Source organism: Herpailurus yagouaroundi, unplaced genomic scaffold (genome assembly GCF_014898765.1).
Source record: "Herpailurus yagouaroundi ecotype Mexico unplaced genomic scaffold, PumYag 198, whole genome shotgun sequence".
NCBI classification, from domain to species: Eukaryota; Metazoa; Chordata; class Mammalia; order Carnivora; family Felidae; genus Herpailurus; species Herpailurus yagouaroundi.
The window spans coordinates 35,028,113-35,051,187 of NW_024412429.1; the positions used below are offsets into that span (position 1 = coordinate 35,028,113).

Genomic DNA, 23,075 nt, shown 5'->3' on the forward strand with positions numbered 1-23,075 from the left:
TCCAGGGTTGTGATTGAGCCTTTGAGCCCCATGTTGAGCAATGGGTTGAGTGCAGAGCCTGTTTGGGATTCTCTCTCTCTCTCTCTCTCTCTCTCACCCTCTTCCTTGTGTACTCTCTCTCTCTCTACAAAGAAAAATAAATTCTTTTAAAAAGAATCACTGATTTAGACTCAGTAAGTGTTAATATTTTGCCACATTTATTTTTCCTGTCTCATATTTCTTTATTTGTTTTGGCTGGGCATTTGGAAACAAAAAACAAGTTTCAGACACCATTCCTAAATACTTCAGCATGTATCTTGTCAGGATATGGATGATCTCCTCTACAAGAACGATACCATTTTTATACCTAAGAAAATTAGCAATAATTGCATAATATGATATATAATAATTACATAATAATATATATAACCCGTATTCCCATTTCTCCAATTATTCCAAAATATGTTGTTTTTTTTTTTTTTTAATTTTTCTTTCAACGTTTTATTTATTTTTGGGACAGAGAGAGACAGAGCATGAACGGGGGAGGGGCAGAGAGAGAGGGAGACACAGAATCGGAAACAGGCTCCAGGCTCTGAGCCATCAGCCCAGAGCCCGACGCGGGGCTCGAACCCACGGACCGCGAGATCGTGACCTGGCTGAAGTCGGACGCCCAACCGACTGCGCCACCCAGGCGCCCCTCCAAAATATGTTTTTGAAATGGATTTTTTACTATAAAATCTAGTCAAGGATTATTCATTGCATTTTTTTATTATGTCTTTTTAATTTCTTTTTTTTTAATGTTTTTTAAATTTATTTTTGAGAGAGAGAGAGGGACAGAGCATGAGCAGAGGAGGGGCATAGACGGAAACACAGAATCCAAAGCAGGCTCCAGGCTCTGAGCTGTCAGCACAGAGTTGGACGTGGGGCTCGAACTCATGAACTGCGAAATCATGACCTGAGCTGAAGTTGGCCACCTAACTGACTGAGACACCCTGGCGCCCCTTTAATTTCTTTTTTCTAATTTCTTTTATTTTTTTCCCTGATACTTATTTTTTGGACAAGTCTAGTCCAGTTGCCATGTAAGATGTTTCACATTCTAAGTTTGTCTGAAAGTTTCCTAAACATTACATCTGGGTTTAAAATGTGGAGCCAAAACCTGCTGGTGATGCCAGGGACTATTTCATGTACTAGATCGGGTGCCCATAATGTCAGGACTATTTTAAAAATTTTTTTTAATGTTTATTTATTTTTGAGAGAGACAGAGACAGACTGTGAGCAGGGGAGGGGCAGAGAGAAAGGGAGACAGAATCCGGAGCAGGCTCCAGGCTCTGAGTTGTCAGCACAGAGCCTAATGCGGGGCTCGAACTCGCAAACTGCCAGGTCATGACCTGAGCTGAAGTCAGATGCTTAACTGACTGAGCCACCCAGGCGCCCCCAAGGACTATTTTTTATTTCAGAGGAATTAAAGGAGAGCTGTATCCATATAGCTTTTTCCACCCTACTGTCCCCCCCCCCCCAGGTGGAAGAGTATGGCTAAGGAGGATGATTATTCAGTGACATGGGATTTTCTACTGAGGCATCTGTGTAAGGAACTCATGGTGCCAGGCATGTATATGATATTATGTATATACGTATATGATATTATGCAATTATTGCTAATTTTCTTAGGTATAAAAATGGTAGATGCTCAGTAAATACTTGCCAATTTGTTTTTTCCCTGTTCCTATCAGACAGTTAATAAGAAGAGAGGGGAGAGGCTGGGAAAAAGAAATTGGCAATTGAAAAACATCCTGGGGGCGCCTGGGTGGCTCAGTCAGTTAAGTGTCCAACTTTGGCTCAGGTCATGATCTCAAGGTTGTGAGTTTGAGCCCCGCGTCAGGCTCTGTGCTGACAGCTCAGAGCCCAGAGCCTGCTTCAGATTCTGTGTCTCCCTCTCTCTCTGCCCCTGCCCTGCTCGTGCTCTAAAATAAATAAACATTTAAAAAAATTTTAAAAACCAAAAAAAAAGAAAAAAATCCTAACAGTTGAATGCTATAATACTTCCCACCACATCAGCAGGTTTAGAAGGACTTCAGAGCTGTAGGAAACATGAGGGGAAAAGTGTGTTTGCATTATTTCATATTTTAAGGCTAAGAAGAATATAAACTATCCATTATTTCTGTGCTGTTGTAAAACAGTGGTGGCTGAGGGCAGACCCACAAGCTTGTGGGCGGTGATGAAGAGTCTCTGACTCATACATAGCTAGGAGCTTAATCAGAGTCAAAGCTGTCGGCTGACCTCAACCCACAGCACTCCTCTCCAGGGCTTGGAAGGTTTTATGAACAAACGGCACTTTACTTTACAAATAACTTCCATGAGTAGCTATTCATTTCAGTCTCCCAAAGCCCAGTGCAGTTTACGGCACTGGTCTGGTTGTTCTATTTTATAGCTGTGGAAACTAAGACAAAGGTTACTTGCTGACGGGTTTCTTGGCTAATACACACGAGGCCTAGACCCTGGGCCCTCCCAATGGAAGTCTTTCTTCTGAAGGATAGGGAATAACCCATAGAAACTTAAGCCAGGGAACAAGGAATGGCAAAATCTAAGTGCTAGCCACGCTACTAATGTGATTTCAGTGGCATTCCCATTTGCCCGTGAGGAAACAGAGCTTAGAAAATGTGCCCAAAGTCACCCAGTCTTGGACCTATTCAAGCATAGTGCACTGCTGGAAGTCAAGGAGCTTAGAAGCAGCCTTGAGGTTCAGGTTTTAAGTGTTGGGCTACTCCTCACGCACTAAGTTCCTCACCAAGCAAGGCCAAAACTCTGAGTCTTGCTTCTAGTCTGTTCCTTCGACACCTGGGTCCCTCTGCATCACAGAGGACTGACGCAAGGTGTCCAATATTTGTAGTTTCAAGATGCATCAGGCACTGTGCTGGGCTTGGTGGGCAAAGCAGACATGAACCTGGCTTTGTGTGCTTACAGCCTAATGGAAGGAAAGGAAAGAGAGAAGGAAGGAAGGAGGGAGGGAAGGAAGAAGAGAATGAAGGGGGGAAAGTAAAGAGAGGAAGAATGAAAAGAACAGAACAGAAAAGCATCACAAAGATGAAGGTAAGGCCCCAGTGTGGTAAGTGTGGACAAGGAAAGGTGAGAGCTGATGACCAAGGGAAATGAGCTTCTAGGGCCTGAGAGGTCTCCATAAAGAAGTGATGGCTGAGCTGAGATCTGGAGGCAGAGCAGGGTTAACTAGATACTAGCAGGGTCAGGGAGGACAGGGATAGAGCTTTCCAGGCCAAAATCAAAGGCCCAGCAGAGGAAGAGCATGTTGGCTCATTGAGAAAGCCCAGTTGTGTCCCTCAGCTGTTGCCCATGTCTTTGATCTCCCAAACACTGCACATGGCAGACAGATTCTCTCAGAGTTCAGATCTGAACATCTGCTTTCTCCCTCAATGTGGCCTAGGAGGACTTCTTAGCCTGGCTTTGCAGCTGGATTACCTATAAAGCCTTGAAAAATACAGACATCCAGGCTCCACTCTGACCTACTGAATCAGAATCTCTAGGGTCTGGGCCAGCAGCATTAGTGTCCTTGGGAACCTGTAAGAAATGCAGATTCTTACATACCCTGACATACCAAACCACAGACTCTGAAAGACTAGCCCAGCAACGTGTGTGCGTGTGTGTGTGTTTATTTCGAGAGGGGTGGGGGAAGAGCGAGCATGAGTGGGAGAGGGGCACAGAGAAAGGGAGAGAAAGATAGTTCCAAGCAGGCTCTGCACTGTCAGGACAGAGCCCGACATGGGGCTTGATCGCAAGAACCATGAGAAATCATGACTTGAGCTGAAATCAAGAGTCAGACACTTAACTGTCTGAGCCACCCAGGTGCCCCAGCAACCTGTGCCATCCTGGAATTGAGATTCGGGTTAAAGTTCGAGAACCATTGCTTTAGAGGAAGAACCCAGGACAAAAGTTCCCTATGAGATGCCGATGTAACCTGTCCACTGACAGGGGTTTGAAAAGATCTGGTTCTGGATTACCGTGAAGCTCCTTTATGGGGTAACCGTGCCTTTTAGGATTGAGCTCACTTCTCTCTCTTGCCTTATTTCCTAGCCTATTCTCTGCCATTCCCCATGGTGACCTCTGCTTCCCGGTCATGCATAGCTCTTGGCAGCTTTCCAAATGGCACGAGCTATCCCTCTGTCCACTGCACAGGCTGCTTCCTCTGCCTGGAACTTCTATCTACCCCTTACCGGGCATCCCACCTGCTGTCTCCAACCCCCTGGTGTAGTTTTCTGACACTGAGATCTAAACCTCAGCTCACATGTGCCTCCTACAGGAAGGTTTCTGTGGTCTCCTAGCACAATGTAAGATAATGCTGTCTCTTCCCCTGTTATAACACTGTTCACTCTGAATTGAAATTACTCATCCCTCTGCTAGACTGGATGCTGTGTCTGCCTGAGCCCTCCTCTCTCCCAGGGAAGAAACCTGGTCTTTGTGTTTGAAAGAGCACATGCTCCACAAATATCTGGGGAATGAATGCCAATAGTATTCACCAATGTGAATTTCAAGGGATGACAGAAAAAATGTTTAAGAAAATGCATCAATTCATATCTGCATAAGCCAGTATCAGTTCTTTCTTCGAACCCAGTGGAAAAGTGGCATGTGTCGTGGAGACAGCAAAGTATGGTAGAAAACATCCAATTTGGGGCGCCTGGGTGGCTCAGTTGGTTAAACATTTGACTTCGGCTGGGGTCATGGTCTCACAGTTCGTGCTCTGCATTGGGCTCTGCATTGACAGCTCAGAGCCTGGAGCCCGCTTCACATTCTGTGTGTCTCTCTCTGCCCCTCCCCTGCTTGTGTGCTCTTTCTCAAAAAATAAACAAACATTAAAAAATATTTAAAAGAATGAAAAATCAGAAATAAATCCATTTAGTTTATTATTAAAAAAAAAAGAAAACATCCAATTTTGGGAATTAGAAAACCCCAGTGTGGCATTGGGGGATATATTATTATTTTTTTGACTCTGTTTCCTTAATTATAATTTAGAGATTATAATTTTTATGGCAATATCACAAGATTGTTGTGAAGATAAATGGAAGGATAGCTCTATTAATTTTATTATTGTGAGGTAAAAAGAATTGCAAACCCAAGAGTGATAAAGACTGTATTGTTTATGTGGGATTATTCCAATCTCCTTGAAGAGTAACTGTCTTGTTTTGTTAATTTATGCAGTTTTTGTGGAAACGAGCTCTCAAAGATCGCTTTAAATATGTTCGAAGACCCATAGAAGATGATGAACAAGTGGTGAGAAATAAATGTAAATTTGGACACCGAAGAGGTCAGACCAAGAAATTTCTTCCTGATACAAACTCTGATGGCATTAAAATTGTCCAGATAAAAGTAAGATTGGATATTTAAATATTCTGTTTATTTGTTGACTGGTGATTAAGGCTACTAAGTAACAGCATCTATGATCACTAAAACAAAATCAGATATTCTTTTTGAAAATTGGAGGTAGGGAAATCTGTTCTGTGTGACTAATAATATGAATGATAATATTTCCAAAAGAGGGCTTCTAAAAACAGTTTGAGCAGAGTGTGTTATTCATCATCTCATGTTTATTCTTTCGCAACCTTCGAAAAACCTGGAAACGCCCTTATGTTCTGGGTCTTGGAAACATCTCTCTTCCTCTCATCATAAAATATATCTTATGTTCCGGCTGTTCTTATGGTTACAGACGGTTTTAAAGACTCATCTCATGGGGTAGCCTCTATCCCCAAGGTTTCAGGGAGGAAGGTAGGCCACGTGCATGGATATAAACCCCATCTGGCTCTTCCCTTGCCCAGAGAGTCCCCCGTGCCAACCCTGCAGTGCCCCAGGCCTAAGGGCCAGGCAGCGCCTGTAGATCTATCCTTCAGTAGGGGGGTTTGCTGTAAGTAATGTGCATGCAGGTCCTAATAATTGAGATCCTATAAATATCCCTACCTCAGGGCCCCCAAATATGGTCAAGAACAAAAAATGGTCCCTGCTAATAAAGTGAATGAACTCCTTAAGGAAGGATGTCCAAACTACCAAGTATAGAAGAAGTCAAATCCCATGGTGGCCAATTGTGTTTCCACCCCAATCCAACATGAATATGTAATCCTTACTCTTCGCCACAGATGCATTGATGTTAGTGATTGTACTTGGTGTAAATATTCCATTTTCGTTCTTAGCTGGTATATTTATTTGATCGAACTAGAGTAGCCGATCTTGGTTGTCTCAGTTTTATTACTACTACCTGTAAGCTCCAGGGAGCAGGAATATTTTTAAACATGTTTTGCAAAACATTCATCCTCACATCATAAAAAAGAAAAAAAAATAGATGAAGGTGTGTACATTTTAAATATCTTATAATTTTCAGTAAGATTTCCAAGTCATAGGCCAGTTAAGATAATAAAACTTCTATGCCTGCTCTTCAACGAAAAGACAGGTGAAAGGTAAAGATTTAGTGGTGTAACTTTTTAGAAGTTTTGACTGCAATATTCCAGTTATAAACAATACTCATGATAGAGGCACCTGGGTGGCTCAGTCGGTTGAGCGTCCGACTTCAGCTCAGGTCATGATCTCATGGTTCATGAGTTCAAGCCCCACATTGGGCTCACTGCTGTCAGCCTGTCAGCGCGGAGCCTGCTTTGGATCCTGTGCCCCCCTCTCTCTGCCCCTCCCTCGCTTGCGCTTTCCCCACCAAAATAAATAATTATTTCTAAAAAAACAAATAAATAAATAATACTCATGATAACACAGAATTAGATTTATTTTAATTATCTTTTATCCTCTTAAAAATAAAAAGTCACTTTGTAAAGGGACATAATTATGTTACACATAGATTGGCTTCTTCACAAAATTTGATTTTCAGTATACGAAAAATAGAGCTCCTTTCGAAATAAATTAAAGGTCTGCAAATTCAGTTTTCCTTTTTGTTCTATGATGCACGGCCTACCAAAATTCAATGGAATGAATTAATGGTAAATCGGAAGATGAGCAATTGTCGCTAGCACTGGAACTCCAGGGCACATTCGGGGAGTCAGGGATCACACAAACCAAATGGCAGCTCCTCTCTTTTGTTGACACATCATCACTGAACCAATCTCTACACTTCTCTTTCAGTTCCCTCTCAACACTTCATGTGATGACACCCTTCGCGAATCTTCCCTTCTTTTCTCCTCCCCCAGGCCCCCAAGACAAGCCTGAATCCTCAGATGAATCCTGCTAAGATCCATGCAGGGGATTTTGCTACAACACACACACACACACACACACACACACCCAACACAGATGAATGTACCAGGGTCCGAGATGAGTTAAGTTACAACAGAATTTAATTTTGACCTTCCTACCAGCCAGCTGGGGCAAAAAGATTCTAAAGTGATCATTGTTCACACCTGAAGACACAGTGTTTTTTCTGACAAACATATCTCATCGGTCAAGATTTACTTTTCTCCTTCTTACAAATGGAGCCACAGATGACTGATTCTTTCTAAGACTGTAACATCCGTGTCTGTGACCTGCTGTTTTCTAAAGCCCAAACCTTTAAGGAATGGGAGAAATTTTACACTTGAATATTACAGAAACAGTGTGCTTCTGTATTTTTTACCCCGAACAGTGATTAAGCAAATGGAAAAACCCTAAGAAGAATGGAAAGATAAATCCACTGAATATACCACTTATCTCGTGGAATTTTATACTTCAGATAAATTGCCTAAATTACTTCCCATCTCCAGCTTGAACTTCTGATAGCTCCTTTTCAATGTCTTTAAGATTTCTGAAAATTAAAGACATTTGGATTAAGATACTTTGGTAACTTTCACATCTTTTAAACTCTCTTGCCCGGACATAATATTTCCATAATACAGAAAACAGTTATTTCCTGTGCGACAGAGCTGGAAAATGCTGATGGACGCAAGAAGTCAGGAGTCAGGCTATTTTCTCAAGGGCAGGGAAGTGGGTTTGGATGAAATAGAGGAAGGTTTTGGAAAGGAATAAAGGAGAGGAAGAGATTTTCATTTGCTTTGTTTCATTTCTGTTATTTCTCTTTTGATGGTTGGGAGAAATTTACAAAGAACTGAAGGTAGATGTCTCTGTGAAGGAAGGTGGTTTTCTTAACTTTGTTTCATGGGCTTCTGCAGATAACCCAGGCCGCTGCTGAGTTTGTTTGGGTCTGAGTATTGGCCACGGACGTTTTATCTCTAACTTTCCTCCCATCCCAATCTCCCAGGCCAGTTTAGTGCTGCTTAAACTACACTATGAAACCCAGAGCATCCACAGTGTTAAAGTATCCACCCATGAGTCCTAAATATACCCAGGTTGCTCATATTCTGCTGCTAAGACTTATCACCACGTTGTATGGATGGCTGTACTTGTGAGAATCCCAGACTATGTTTTCAGACCAATCCTACAAAATATTGCACATTTTGCAATGTTTAAAAATCTTTTCCCAACCCCATGACCTCATGTCGCGGCTGCTTGTATGGTCATGAAGCCAAACTCAACAGCTGTGTTATCGCTCTTACACATCTGACTTTTAGTTTTAGGTCTAAGCAATTTGCAGCCCTGTGAATTGATAAATCTATTTCCTTTGCTTAATTGTCTTTGACTGTACTTTGTCTTATGTTTATAAACAGAGGTATAATTAGATTCTCAAAATGGCAGACTTAACTGAGTAATTACATAAGTTGCTGACATCTTGTTTAAATGACGACGACACTGGCTTTAAAAGCTTACACGAATTGGGGCACCTGGGTGGCTCAGTCAGTTAGGCATCTGACTTTGGCTCGGATCATGGTCTCGCAGTTTGTGAGTTTGAGCCCCGCGTCTGGCTCTTGTGCGGACAGCTCAGAGCCTGGAGCCTGCTTTGGATTCTGTGTCTCCCTTTCTCTCTGCCCCTCCCCTGCTCGTGTTCTGTCTCTCAAAAATAAATAAATGTTTAAAAAATTTTTTTAAAGCTTACATGAATTGTATAGAGCTGCGTGGCAGGGTAGTGGAATTTTACCTTGTACTATTTGGGTGTGTGTGAAAAATCTCAGGTGTAAATTAGAGTTGAGGGAGTCAAACTCAGTTCATGGTGTATCATGGTCATTGTCCTGTGTAAGCCTCGCTCTTGTTCTGTACATTTCTTTGTGTTCTCCTCCCTATCTGCTCTTCCCTCACTTCTGCCCTTGGGCCACCAGTCCAAAGCGTTCCGTATGCATCTTTTTATCTGTAAGTGTTCCCGTTGGGTTTATATATATATATATATATATATATATATATATATATGACTTAATGTAAATGGTATTCTAGACTTCATTCTTGTTTCACTTTTTTCACTAATACTCTCTGAGACTCTTTCACATTAGTGTATTCTAGCCCATGATTGCAGTGATTATAACGTACTGCTTACCTCAAGCCCTGTTCCTCCCCCACCAGGAGCTGTGTGGTAGGGAACACCGTCATACATGCCTGCTTCTGGCCCTACCTGTGTGTTACCTCTCTGGGTTGTGTACCCAGAAGTGGAGCTGATGGGGTGGAGGGTGTGCCTTTACTGCATTTGACCACTTCCTTGCCAGATGACTTTGTCTTGTTACCACAGCCATGCGTCCCCTTGTATTCCTGCCAACCCCTGGCATTATTCAGCCTTCTAAACTTTGCCAAGTCTAAGAAGCATCAAGGGTAATCTCATTCTTGCCGTGATTTGCATTTCCCTGCATAATTAATGAGTCTGAGCATCTCCCCACATGTTTGTTAGCCTTGTGAATTTTCTTTTAGAAAATTCTCTCTTTAGATCCATTGCCCATTTTTTACACGAGTTAGCATCTTTTTCTTGTTAATTTGTGGGAAGCAGTCTTTCCCGTGCCCTAAGCCACAGAGACGTTCTCCTACTCTTTGGTCTATTAAATTTATTGTTTTCACTTTCGTGTTCAGACCTTTAAGTCATCTGGAGTCCATCTTCTGTACACTATTAAGTAGGGATCACCACATAACGAGCCGCTTTCTCAATACCAATTACACAACAATCCATCCTTTTCTTATCGGTTTTTGGTGACACTTTTATTGTATATTAAGTTCCCAAATAGACATGGGTATGTTCTGGGCACTATCTCTTTATTCCATTAGTCTATCAGTCTGTTTTTAATGCCATTGCCACATTACATTTGATGACTTGGTGTTTATTACTTAGTATCGTTTAATGCTTAGTGTCCAGACATTTTTTGTTCCCTGTGGAAGATGTGTTGGGTCAGGGAAGTCCCTCAGTAGAGGGGTTTCTGATCAAATTCATCCTCATTTTTTCAGAATAAGGGGAAGGACAGGAGATCCTTCTCTCGGGAACCAGTCCCTGGGACTCCTCTGTCACATCTGCCCTCCCACAGGAGAACTAGAGCCTGGGCTAGTGGTGCCACATTCAAGTGGGAAGGCTGGGCCAAAAGAAGGTTCTGGGCATCTGTCAGCACAGGCAGCTCCGGGATAAGCTCTGTCTTGCTCACGGGGAAAGCCTTCTGTGACATGATGGGGATTCCCAGCTGGAGGAACCCTGCTCCTGTCTTCCTGGGATGGAGGTAGCGGCGGTATCTGATCTGCCTGAGGCACTGAGTGTGGATCCTTACACGGTCACAGCCTGATGCTCGTCCTTTCTTGAAATCTCTACACCAGAGGATTTCTTGGCGGTCCTCTTGGGCCTCTGCCAAATGCCCCGTTTGAGACACTGGGATGTCAATAAACTTTCAAAATGCTTCAATTCTTCTTTACCGCTTTTTTGACCAATGCATGCATTTCCTTTTAGTAAGTAATTGGGGTTTCTTTCAGCCAACAGAGCCCTCAAACTATTATAAACTTTTTCTCATGGGATATAAGCAACTTTGATAATAGCCAATGCTTCTTTCAAAATTTCTTAAAAAAAAATGGCTTCCCCCTTTCCGGTGTCCAGTTCTTTACCTTTATGGCTGATCTTTTCGTTTACTTTGAAAATCTTCTCCTCTATCTTTGTGAGGTAGATTAACTCTAAATTGGATAGTTGGTGAAATTTTATTTTGTGTTCTTGAAGCAGGATAGAAAGGACTCTGAAGTTTCTACAGGAGCTTTGCTTCTCTCTTTCTAATTTTTTAAAAATTGCAATGAACTTTTCTCAGTTTGGGAATTTTTAATGTGATCTTTAAGTGCATAAATTATTTTATCTTTGTTAGTTAATTTAACCTGCTTTTAGTTTCTTTTTAATAGTTTTCAATAAATAACTTAATTCTATAAATCACTTTCTTCAAAACTCCCTTCAATATCATCTTCTAGGGGTCCTCATTTTATGATGTACTTGTTATATCCCGTTCCGAGTCCTTACAATCCATGTTATCTTCTCCAGGAATAGCAGCAGTTCTAGACTTCTAGTCCCTCATTTATCATCTGCTTATTGTGGTTCTGTTCATTACTGAAACTGGGGTATTGAAGTCTCCAACTTTTATGATTACTGACTTGTCTCTTTCTCCCCTCAATTCTGTCCGTTTTTACCACATGAGTTTTGGGACTCAGTTATTAGGGGTATATCAGTTTATAATTGTTGTATCTTCCCAATGGGTTGGCTTTCTTCCCATTAAAAAATATCCTCCTTTGACTCTAGGAACAATTTTTGTCTCAAAGTTTATTTAGTCTGATATTAGTAGCCATTCCCTCTCTCTTTCGGTTTCTGTTTGCATGTTATACCTTTGCCCATATTTTTATCTTTAAGCAATTTGTGTCATTAAATCTCAATTAAGTCTCTAGTAGATGAGATGTAGTTGGATCATTTTTACAATCTTGTCTGCCAATCATTAAATATAGCTGCTGATAAGATAGAATTTGTGTCTCCTGTTTTGATATTTGTGTTTTATTCATCATCTGTTGTTATTTTATTCTTTTCAAAAAAATTTTAGGGGCACCTGTGTGGCTCAGTCAGTTAAGCGGCTGACTTTAGCTCAGGTCATGATCTCACATTGTGTGGGTTTGAGCCCCGTGTTGGGCTCTGGGCTGACAGCTTGGAGCCTGGAGCCTGGAGCCTGCTTCAGATTCTGTGTCTCCCTCTCTCTCTCTGCCCCTCCCCCACTCACACTCTGTCTCTCTCTCTCTCTCTCAAAATATAAATATTTTAAAAAATTAAAAAAAAATTTTTTTTGATGTTTATTTATTTTTGAGAGAGAGGGCAGAATGTGAGCAGGGAAGGGGCAGAAAGAGAGGGAGACACAGAATCTGAAGCAGGCTCCAGGCTCCAAGCTGTCAGCACAGAGCCCAACGCGGGGCTTGAACTCACTAACTGTGAAATCATGACCTAAGCCAAAGTCAGATGCTTAACCGATGGAGCTACCCAGGTGCCTCCATTATTTCATTCTTTAATTACTGCCTTCTTTTGTGTTAAGTAAACATTCTCTAGTGTAATAATTTAATTTCCCTTCTTGTTTACTTTAGTGTATATACATTTTTAGTTATTTCCTTAGTGGTTTCCCGGAGAAATAGAACTAACATCTTAAATTTCAATAATCTAGTTCGGATTAATATCAATTTAATTATAATAGCATATAAATCTTTGTCCCTATATGGTTCCATCCTTCTCCCCTTTTGTGCTGTTATTGTCACATAAATAACATTTTATACATTGTATACCCAACCACATGGGTTTATAATTACAGCTTCATGCAATTGTCTTTAAATTAAGATAGCAGAAAGGGTTACAAACAGAAAATGCATTTATACTCTCTTTTATGTTTATGACCTTTACCAATGTTCTATTTTTTCATGTGGATTTAAGTCATAGCCTAATGTTCTTCCATTTTTCTGCTAGTGACCAATTCTCTCAGTTTTTATTTTTTTGGGAATGTCTTAAATCTCTCCTTCATATTTGAAAGGTGTTCTGCTGAATATAGAATTCTTGTAGTTTATTGTTTTCTGGTTTGAGTATTGGATGTTCTGATATCTCAGTTAAGTGGTTTTGACTGTAGCCAACAGAAAATCCTTTCTAAAACCGGCCCATATTATAAGGACAGCTATGCTCTCACATTATAAAAAACTCAGAGGTAGAGGAGGGCGGGCATTATGACTGCTCACCATTTTAACCATCTTGTCTCCTCCAGACATTCAGCACGATTGTTGCTTCTCCACTCCCTTGAAATCAGGAAATCAGGTGTGGCCATGAGACTGACTTTAACCAAGGAATATGAGTAGAAGTGACATGTTTGTGGACGATCCAGTGTGCAGTGCCCCTCTCCTCCCTTTTTCTTTATGCGCGATGTCTAACAACATTCTAGGTGGTGGAGCCAGGTCCTTGGGTGAGGAGGATGACGAGTTGGGCCCCAATATGGACATATCACAGGAGTAACAAATAAACTTCTGTTGCTTTAAGGTTCGGCTGCTGTTAGGCACAGCAGCATAACTGTGCCTATCCTGAGTGATCTCGGGGGCTCCCAGCACAGAATGTTAGGCTTTGGATCCACATCTCAGTGATTCTCTCTGTGTTGGCTTCATGAAGTGACAGGCATTTTTGAGGATCCAGCTGATCCTGCCATCCTTCCCAGGGATTTCATAGTCTGTATCTTTGTTCTATATCCGGATTTCAGAGATCTATGAGAAGTATTACCATATGTCATAATAAAAGTGCTTACAACATAGGGAAACTTTGCTTTATGTAAAAAGTACCTAGTTTTCACATATTCAGTGAATCCATTTGGAGATTCTTTCTAGTTCCTCAATACAGAGCAGATCATCTCCATTGTGACCTTGTTAAGGGCATTTCTCAGAGTCTGAAACATGGAGGAAACAAAGTAATATTGCCCCATCTGATGTGGAATATCCTATCAAACATGTCTTGGCAGTTTCTTTCAAGAGATTAACCTGTGCTTTTTATTTATTTATTTATTTTAAATATGAAATTTATTGTCAAATTGGTTTCCATACAACACCCAGTGCTCATCCCAACAGGTGCCCTCCTCAGTGCCCATCACCCACCCCCCCTCCCTCCCACCCCCCATCAACCCGCAGTTTGTTCTCAGTTTTTAAGAGTCTCTTATGTTTTGGCTCCCTCCCTCTCTAACCTCTTTTTTTTTTCCTTCCCCTCCCCCATGGTCTTCTGTTAAGGTTTTCAAGATGCACATAAGAGTGAACACATATGGTATGTGTCTTTCTCTGTATGACTTATTTCACTTAGCATAACACTCTTTCCAGTTCCATCCATGTGGCTACAAAGGCCATATTTCATTCTTTGTCATTGCCAAGTAGTATTCCATTGTGTATATAAACCACAATTTCTTTATCCATTCATCAGTTGATGGACATTTAGGCCTTCCCATAATTTGGCTATTGTTGAAAGTGCTGCTATAAACATTGGGGTACAAGTGCCCCTATGCATCAGCACTCCTGTATCCCTTGGGTAAATCCCTAGCAGTGCTACTGCTGGGTCATGGGGTAGATCTATTTTTAATTTTTTGAGGAACCTCCACACTGTTTTCCAGAGTGGCTGCACCAGTTTGCATTCCCACTAACAGTGCAAGAGTGTTCCTGTTTCTCCACATCTTCGCCAGCATCTATAGTCTCCTGATTTGTTCATTTTAGCCACTCTGACTGGCGTGAGGTGGTATCTAAGTGTGGTTTTGATTTGTATTTCCCTGATGAGGAGTGACGTTGGGCATCTTTACATGTGTCTGTTAGCCATCTGGATGCCTTCTTTAGAGGACTGTCTATTCATGTTTTCTGCCCATTTCTTCACTGGATTATTTGTGTTTTGGGTGTGGAGTTTGGTGAGCTCTTTATAGATTTTGGATACTAGCCCTTTGTCTGATATGTCATTCGCAAATATCTTTTCCCATTCCGTTGGTTGCCTTTTAGTTTTGTTGATTGTTTCCTTTGCAGTGCTGAAGCTTTTTATCTTCATGGGGTCCCAATAGTTCATTTTTGCTTTTAATTCCCTTGCCTTTGGGGATGTGTCAAGTAAGAAATTGCTGTGGCTGAGGTCAGAGAGGTTTTTTCCTGCTTTCTCCTCTACGGTTTTGATTGTTTCCTGTCTCACATTCAGGTCCTTTATCCATTTTGAGTTTATTTTTGTGAATGGTGTAAGAAAGTGGTCTAGTTTCAACCTTCTGCATGTTGCTGTCCAGTTCTCCCAGCACCAATTGTTAAAGAGACTGTCTTTTTTCCATTGGATGTTCTTTCCTGCTTTGTCAAAGATTAGTTGGCCATACGTTTGTGGGTCTAGTTCTGGGGTTTCTATTCTATTCCATTGGTCTATGTGTCTGTTTTTGTGCCAATACCATGCTGTCTTGATGATTACAGCTTTGTAGTAGAGACTAAAGTCTGGGATTGTGATGCTTCCTGCTTTGGTCTTCGTCAGTATTACTTTGGCTATTCAGGGCTTTTTGTGGTTCCATACATATTTTAGGATTGCTTTTTCTAGCTTTAAGAAGAATGCTGGTGCAATTTTGATTGGGATTGCATTGAATGTGTAGATAGCTTTGGGTAGTATTGACATTTTAACAATATTTATTCTTCCAACCCATGAGCACGGAATGTCTTTCCATTTCTTTATATCTTCTTCAATTTCCTTCATAAGCTTTCTATAGTTTTCAGCATACAGATCTTTTACATCTTTGGTTAGGCTCATTCCTAGGTATTTTATGCTTCTTGATGCAATTGTGAATGGGATCAGTTTCTTTATTTGTCTTTCTGTTGCTTCATTATTAGTGTATAAGAATGCAACTGATTTCTGTACATTGATTTTGTATCCTGCGACTTTGCCGAATTCATGTATCAGTTCTAGCAGACTTTTGGTGGAGTCTATCGGGTTTTCCATGTATAATATCATGTCATCTGCAAAAAGTGAAAGCTTGACTTCATCATTGCCAATTTTAATGCCTTTGATTTCCTTTTGTTGTCTGATTGCTGATGCTAGCACTTCCAACACTATGTTAAACAACAGTGGTGAGAGTGGACATCCCTGCCGTGTTCCTGATCTCAGGGAGAAAGCTCTCAGTTTTTCCCCATTGAGGATGATATTAGCTGTGGGCTTTTCATAAATGGCTTTTATGATGTTTAAGTATGTTCCTTCTACCCCGACTTTCTAGAGGGTTTTTATTAAGAAAGTACGCCGAATTTTGTCAAATGCTTTTTCTGCATCGATTGACAGGATCATATGGTTCTTATCTTTTCTTTTATTAATGTGATGTATCACATTAATTAATTTGTGAATGTTGAACCAGCCCTGCATCCCAGGAATGAATCCCACTTGATCATGGTGTATAATTTTTTTTATATGCTGTTGAATTCTATTTGCTAGTATCTTATTGAGAATTTTTGCATCCTTATTCATCAGGGATATTGGCCTGTAGTTCTCCTTTTTTGCTGGGTCTCTGTCTGGTTTAGGAATCAAAGTAATGCTGGCTTCATAGAATGAGTCTGGAAGTTTTCCTTCCCTTTCTATTTTTTTGGAACAGCTTGAGAAGGATAGGTATTATCTCTGCTTTAAATGTCTGGTAGAATTCCCCTGGGAAGCCATCTGGTCCTGGACTCTTATTTGTTGGGAGATTTTGGATAACCGATTCAATTTCTTCACCAGTTATGGGTCTGTTCAAGCTTTCTATTTCTTCCTGTTTGAATTTTGGAAGTGTGTGGGTGCTTAGGAGCGTGTCCATTTCTTCCAGGTTGTCCAGTTTGTTGGCATATAATTTTTCATAGTATTCCCTGATAATTGCTTGTATTTCTGAGGGATTGGTTGTAATAATTCCATTTTCATTCATGATTTTATCTATTTGGGTCATCTCCCTTTTCTTTTTGAGTAGCCTGGCTAGAGGTTTATCAATTTTGTTTATTTTTTCAAAAAACCAACACTTGGTTTCCTTGATCTGCTCTACCGGTTTTTTAGATTCTATATTGTTTATTTCTGCTCCGATCTTTATTATTTCTCTTCTCTGCTGGGTTTGGGGTGTTTTTGCTGTTCTGCTTCTATTTCCTTTAGGTGTGCTGTTAGATTTTGTATTTGGGATTTTTCTTGTTTCTTGAGATAGGCCTGGATTGCAATGTATTTTCCTCTCAGGCCTGCCTTCACTGCATCCCAAAACGATTGGATTGTTGTATTTCCATTTTCGTTTGTTTCCGTACATATTTTTAATTTCTTCTCTAATTGCCTGGTTGACCCATTCATTCTTTAGTAGGGTGTTCTTTAACCTCTATGCTTTTGGAGGTTTTCCAGACTTTTTCCTGTGGTTTATTTCAAGCTTCATAGCATTGTGTTCTGAAAGTATGCATGGTATGATCTCAATTCTTGTATACTTATGAAGGGCTGTTTTGTGACCCAGTATGTGATCTATTTTGGAGAATATTCCATGTGCACTCGAGAAGAAAGTATATTCTGTTGCTTTGGGATGCAGAGTTCTAAATATCTGTCAAGTCCATCTGATCCAATGTATCATTCAGGGCCCTTGTTTCTTTATTGATCTTGTGTCTAGATGATCTATCCATTGTTGTAAGTGGAGTATTGAAGTCCCCTGCAATTACCACATTCTTATCAATAAGGTTGCTAATGTTTGTGATTAATTGTTTTATATATTGGGGGCTCCCGTATTTGGCACATAGACATTTATAATTGTTAGCTCTTCCTGATGGATGGAACCTGTAATTACTATATAATGTCCTTCTTCATCTCTTGTTACAGCCTTTAATTTAAAGTCTAGTTTGTCTGATATAAGTATGGCTATTCCAGCTTTCTTTTGACTTCCAGTAGCATGACAGTTCTTCATCCTTCACTTTCAATCTGAAGGTGTCCTCAGGTCTAAAATGAGTCTCTTGTAGACAGCAAATAGATGGGTCTTATTTGTTTATCATTTGGATACCCTATGTCTTTTGTTTGGAGCATTTAGTCCATTTACATTCAGTGTTATTATTGAAAGATAGGGGTTTAGAGTCATGGTGATGTCTGTAGCTTTAATGCTTGTAGTGATGTCTCTGGTACTTTGTGGTCCTTGCAACATTTCACTCACAGAGTCCCCCTTAGGATCTCTTGTAGGGCAGGTTTAGTGGTGATGAATTCCTTCAATTTTTGTTTGTTTGGGAAAATCTTTATCTCTCCTTCTATTCTGAATGACAGACTTGCTGGATAAAGGATAAAGGCTGCATTTTTTTTTTATTTCTGTTCATCACATTGAAGATTTCCTGCCATTCCTTTCTGGCCTGCCAAGTTTCAGTAGATAGATCTGTCACTAGTCTTATTGGTCTTCCTTTATATGTTTGAGTGTGTTTATCCCTAGCTGCTTTCAGAATTTTCTCCTTATCCTTGTATTTTGCCAGTTTCACTATGATATGTCATGCAGAAGACTGATTCAAGTTACGTCTGAAGGGAGTTCTCTGTGCTTCTTGGATTTAAATGCCTTTTCTTTCCCCAGATCAGGGAAGTTCTCAGCTATGATTTGTTCAATCTCTCTCTCTTTCCCTCTCTCTCTTTCCTCTCTCTCTTCCTCTTCTGGAATTCCTATTATATGGATATTGTTCCATTTCATTGCATCACTTAGCTCTCTAATTCTCCCCTCATACTCCTGGATTTTTTTAATCTCTCTTTTTCTCAGCTTCTTCTTTTTCCATAATTTCACTTCTAATTCCCCTATTCTCTCCTCTGCCTCTTCAATCCGAGCTGTGGTCGCCTCCATATTATTTTGCACCTCATTTATAGCATTTTTTTAGCTCCTCATGACTATTTCTTAGTCCGTTGATCTCTGTAGCAATAGATTCTCTGCTGTCCTGTATACTTTTTTCAAGCCCAGCGATTAATTTTATGACTATTATTCTAAATTCTTGTTCCATTATGTTGCTTAAATCGGTTTTGATCAATTCGTTAGCTGTCGCTACTTCCTGGAGTTTCTTTTGAGGAGAATTCTTCTGTTTCATCATTTTTAGTAGTTCCTGTGGTAGCTCCAAACTGCAGGGCACTTCCCCTGTGCTGTCTGGAGTAACTTGTGTTGGTGGGCGGGGCTGCAGTCAGACCCGATGTCTGCTCCCAGCCCACCGTTGGGGCCACAGTCAGACTGGTGTGTACTTTATCTTCCCCTCTCCCAGGGGCAGGACTCACTGTGGAGTGGTGTGGCCCCTGTCTGGGCTACTTGCACACTGCCAGGCTTGTGGTGCTGCTTCGATGGGATCTGGTATATTAGATGGGGTGGATCCACAAGGTGCGCAGAGGCGGAAGGGACAGGCTTAGCTAGCTTTGCCTATGGTGGTCCCCTGCAGGAGGGGCCCTGCAGCACTGGGAGGGAGGCAGACCTGTCAGAGGGATGGATCCACAGAAGCACAGCGTTGGGCGTTTGTGCAGTGCAAGTTCGGTGACGGGAACTGATTCCCTTTGGCATTTCGGCTGGGGGGGTGGGAGAGGGAAATGGTACTTGCCAGCGCCTTTGTTCCCCCACTGAGCTGAGCTCTGTCCTCCGGGGCTCAACAACTCTCCCTCCCGTTGTCCTCTAGCCCTTCTGCTCTCTGAGCAGAGCTGTTGACTTTTAACATTCCAGATGTTAAGTCCTGCTGGCTGTCAGAACTCACAGAGTCTGGCCCCTCTGCTTTTGTAAGCCCAACTCGGGGGCTCTGCCTTGCCCAGTGGGCTGCCCCTCCCCCCCTCCCCCCATCCCCCCACCCCCATCCCCCCTCCCTCCCGTCAGTCCGTGTAGCATGCACCGCCTCGCCGCCCTTCCTACCCTCTGCTGTGTGCCTCTCGTCTGCGCTTGGCTCCGGAGAGTCCGTTCTGCTAGACTTCCGGCGGTTTTCTGGGTTATTTAGGCAGATGTGGGTGGAATCTAAGGGATCAGCAGGACGACGTGAGCCCAGCATCCTCCTATGCCACCATCTTCTTCTATAGTTTGCTTTTTATTTTTTTAATGTTTATTTAATGTTTATTGTGTGTGTGTGTGTGTGTGTGTGTGTGTATGTGTGTGTGGGGGGGGGAGAGAAAGGGCGGGGGAGGGGCAGAGAGAGAGGAAGAGAGAGAATCCCAAGCAGGCTCCGTGCTGTGAGCATAGAGCCCGATGCGGGGCTCAATCTCACAAACCCTGAGATCATGACTGGAGCCGAAACCAGGAGTTGGATGCTTAATCAACTGAGCCACTCAGGCGCCCCAACTTGTTCTTTTTTAAGAAAAACTGCATGATGTGCAGGACAGTGACGCGGGGTTTTAATAAATCTTGTAGGGTGTCCTTATGTCCTAAAGTCCTCCAAACATTTGCCAAGTAAATCAATCAATCAACAAACTTCCGGGTGTTCAATTACTAACACTATACTTATAATTCATTTCTATCTTAAAACCTTTTCTTTTCCCCCTTATTGGGTATACATGTACTTCATAGCTTTCAAAGTCATGAAGTCGTTTTGTGTGTTAGCTTTCCTTGGCTTAGAAGTGAAATGGAATCGGAAGTTATGCAGAAACTACTGACAGCCAAATGCTAAGAATATCTAGTTAGGTTTCTTTGGGTTTCTTTTATGGCATTTACTGTTTGCTTCTTACTGCACCTGACGCATGATGACTTATTGAACAAATACTAATCATTTTTATAGGCTTTTGCACAGATGTTTCTCTCATGGTGCAAAACTGAGCAAAACAGCCAAAGTCGAAGAAAAATGTTGACAGTTAATTGCATTCTGTATATAATGTAATTACCGCCATCAGCAGGTGGCAAATGCACTAATAATGTGAAGTTTTACAAGTCAGCTGTGCAATTGGAAGTACAGGGCAAAGTTGCTGCCATTTCTCTGCTGGTTGACTGAGCCACACGACTGAATGCCAAGCAAAGAGACTGTTCAAGTTACCTAGAGAAGCATCATTTCCAAAGCCAATTTGTTCACAATGGAACTGAAAACAGGGATGAGTGGAATTTGACATGAAGAAAACTCTAACATCTAGCCATAGCACTGCCCAGCAGAAATACCATAGGGACCACATATGTAATTTAAAATTTTCTGGTAGCCACGTCAAAAAAAAAAAAAAAAGTAAAAAGAAGCGGATGGAATTGTTATACTAGTATATTTTATGTAACGCAATGTATCCACAGATTTATCATTTCAACATGTAATCATTGTGAAAACTTGTTAATGAGATGTTTACTTATTTTTGTAGACGAAGTCTTTGAAAGTCAGTGTTTCAAAGCATACATTTCAGTGTGGACTAGCCACATTTCAAGTGCTCAGTAGCCTCTTGGGGCCACCAGACTGGAACACTCAGGCAAACACACCCTTACAGGAATTGGAAGGTGAGGTGACACTCTATAGGGAACACCATAGCTACCGGGGAACATGACCACCTGTTTGCTAATGATGTTCAGAGCTACAGCCCCAAATCTTAGGTATAGCACCTTTACATAGTGCCTTTAAGTCGATTTTTTAAAAAATCTCTTTTAATGTTTATTTATTTTTGAGAGACAGACAGAGTGCAAACAGGGGAGGGGTAGAGAGAGAGGTGGGGGAGACACAATCTGAAGCAGGCTTCAGGCTCTGAACTGTCAGCACAGAGCTGGACACGGGGCTCAAACCCTGGACAGGGGAGATCATGACCTGAGCCAAAGTTGGACGCTTAACCGGCTGAGCCACCCAGGCGCCCCTAAAGTAGATTTTTTAATGATATACTTACAAGAATTATTAAGTTTATATAACAAGATACTTTCTTTGTAAACCTACTCAGATTGCAGGATGCAGAACAAAATTATGTTTAGTAAAAGTCGAAGTGAGTTTTTATGCATCTCTGGACGGAAAGAGTTAAAATTACATCTTAAACCACTGTGTCTTACTGCTTCAAAAGCAGTCTCAAGTTTCCATCCATAGCTAACTTAGAAATACTGTCCTTGGGGCACCTTGGGTGGCTCAGTCGGTTGAGCTTCTGACTTTGGCTCAGGTCAAAATTGCATGGTTCCTGAGTTTGAGCCTCACGTCGGCTGATTGCTGTCAGCACAGAGCCCACTTGGGATCCTCTGCCTCCCTCTATCTCTGCCTCTCCCTTGCTTGCACTCTCTCTCTCAAAAATAAATAAAACACTAAGAGAGAAGAAAAGAAATCCTGTCCTTATTTCCGTTCCAGGTGTCAGCTTAGGTAAATGAGCTCTTTGCTATTCTTCCCAACTCCCTAGGAGCTGTAGGGCTGTAGGTGACTGTGGCTGGTATTGGAGTGGAGTTGCCGGGACTGGTGTGGCAAAGGAGGCGTGGCACAAGTTCATTATCCAATTTGTTTGGAGCCAACTCATGTTCTGGTTAATTTACTCTGATTCTGCTGAAGTCACAAGTCCAACACATGACTGCTACGCTTCCCTTCAATGTATTGCTTGGCCAGGTGCGATCCGTTCCCTGCTTCGTGACTTTCCGTTACTTCCTGAGCACGTCCCCCCGCCCCCCACTATCTCTGCCTGCCGAGACAGACACCTAGCAGCCAATTCCTCGGCTGCTGTTCTGGATGATCCAGGCTTTTCTCATTCACTCGTTCCCTCTTGCCAATGTGGACTGCCAAGGAAACCAGCCTGTCAGTACAAGGCCATCCGTCTTTTCAGAGATGTAGGGGCTACACTAAGACAGGACCCCTGGCACCTGGCCATCCACGTGCTTGAGAAAGTCACTTCCCCTTTGATAGCCCCAGTTTGCTGTGAAGCTAGCCCCAGTTTGCTCATCAGTGAAGTGAGAAGCACGGGGCAGATGATTTCTAGGTTCCTTCCGGCTCAAACAATACATCATCATTAAAAGGTGAAATTTTAAATTCCGATACAGCCCGCTCTTCCTTTGAATAAGGTACTCCAGTCTAGGATATGCCCTCCCAACATTATGTTAGCCCAACCAGGTAGGAGCTTTCTAGAAACTCTACTTTCTGTAACATTTCATGGATCGGGTGCGGGTGTTAGGGGAACACAGGACATTATGTGTATACTTGTCTGTAAATGTTGATATTAGCAGGGGCGCCTGGGTGGCTCAGTTGGTTGAGCATCCAACTTTGGCTCAGGTCATGATCTCGTGGTTCGTGACTTTGAGCCCCACGTCGGACTCTGTGCTAACAGCTCAGAGCCCAGAGCCTGCTTCGGATTCTGTGTCTCCTTCTCTCTCTGCCCGTCTGACTTGTGCTCTGTCTCTCTCTGTCTCTCAAAAATAAATGTAAAAAAA

The 23,075-nt window shown here is 41.8% G+C and overlaps 1 protein-coding gene across 1 annotated transcript in view; it reads left to right on the forward strand.

Annotated features, from left to right (window-relative positions):
- Positions 1-23,075, forward strand: part of SAMD3 (sterile alpha motif domain containing 3) — a 57,492-nt gene that overhangs the window by 25,566 nt on the left and 8,851 nt on the right. Inside the window, exon 7 of the mRNA XM_040449226.1 lies at positions 5,185-5,352. Coding sequence (XP_040305160.1) covers positions 5,185-5,352 — 168 coding nt within the window. The remainder of the gene's footprint in view (positions 1-5,184; positions 5,353-23,075) is intronic.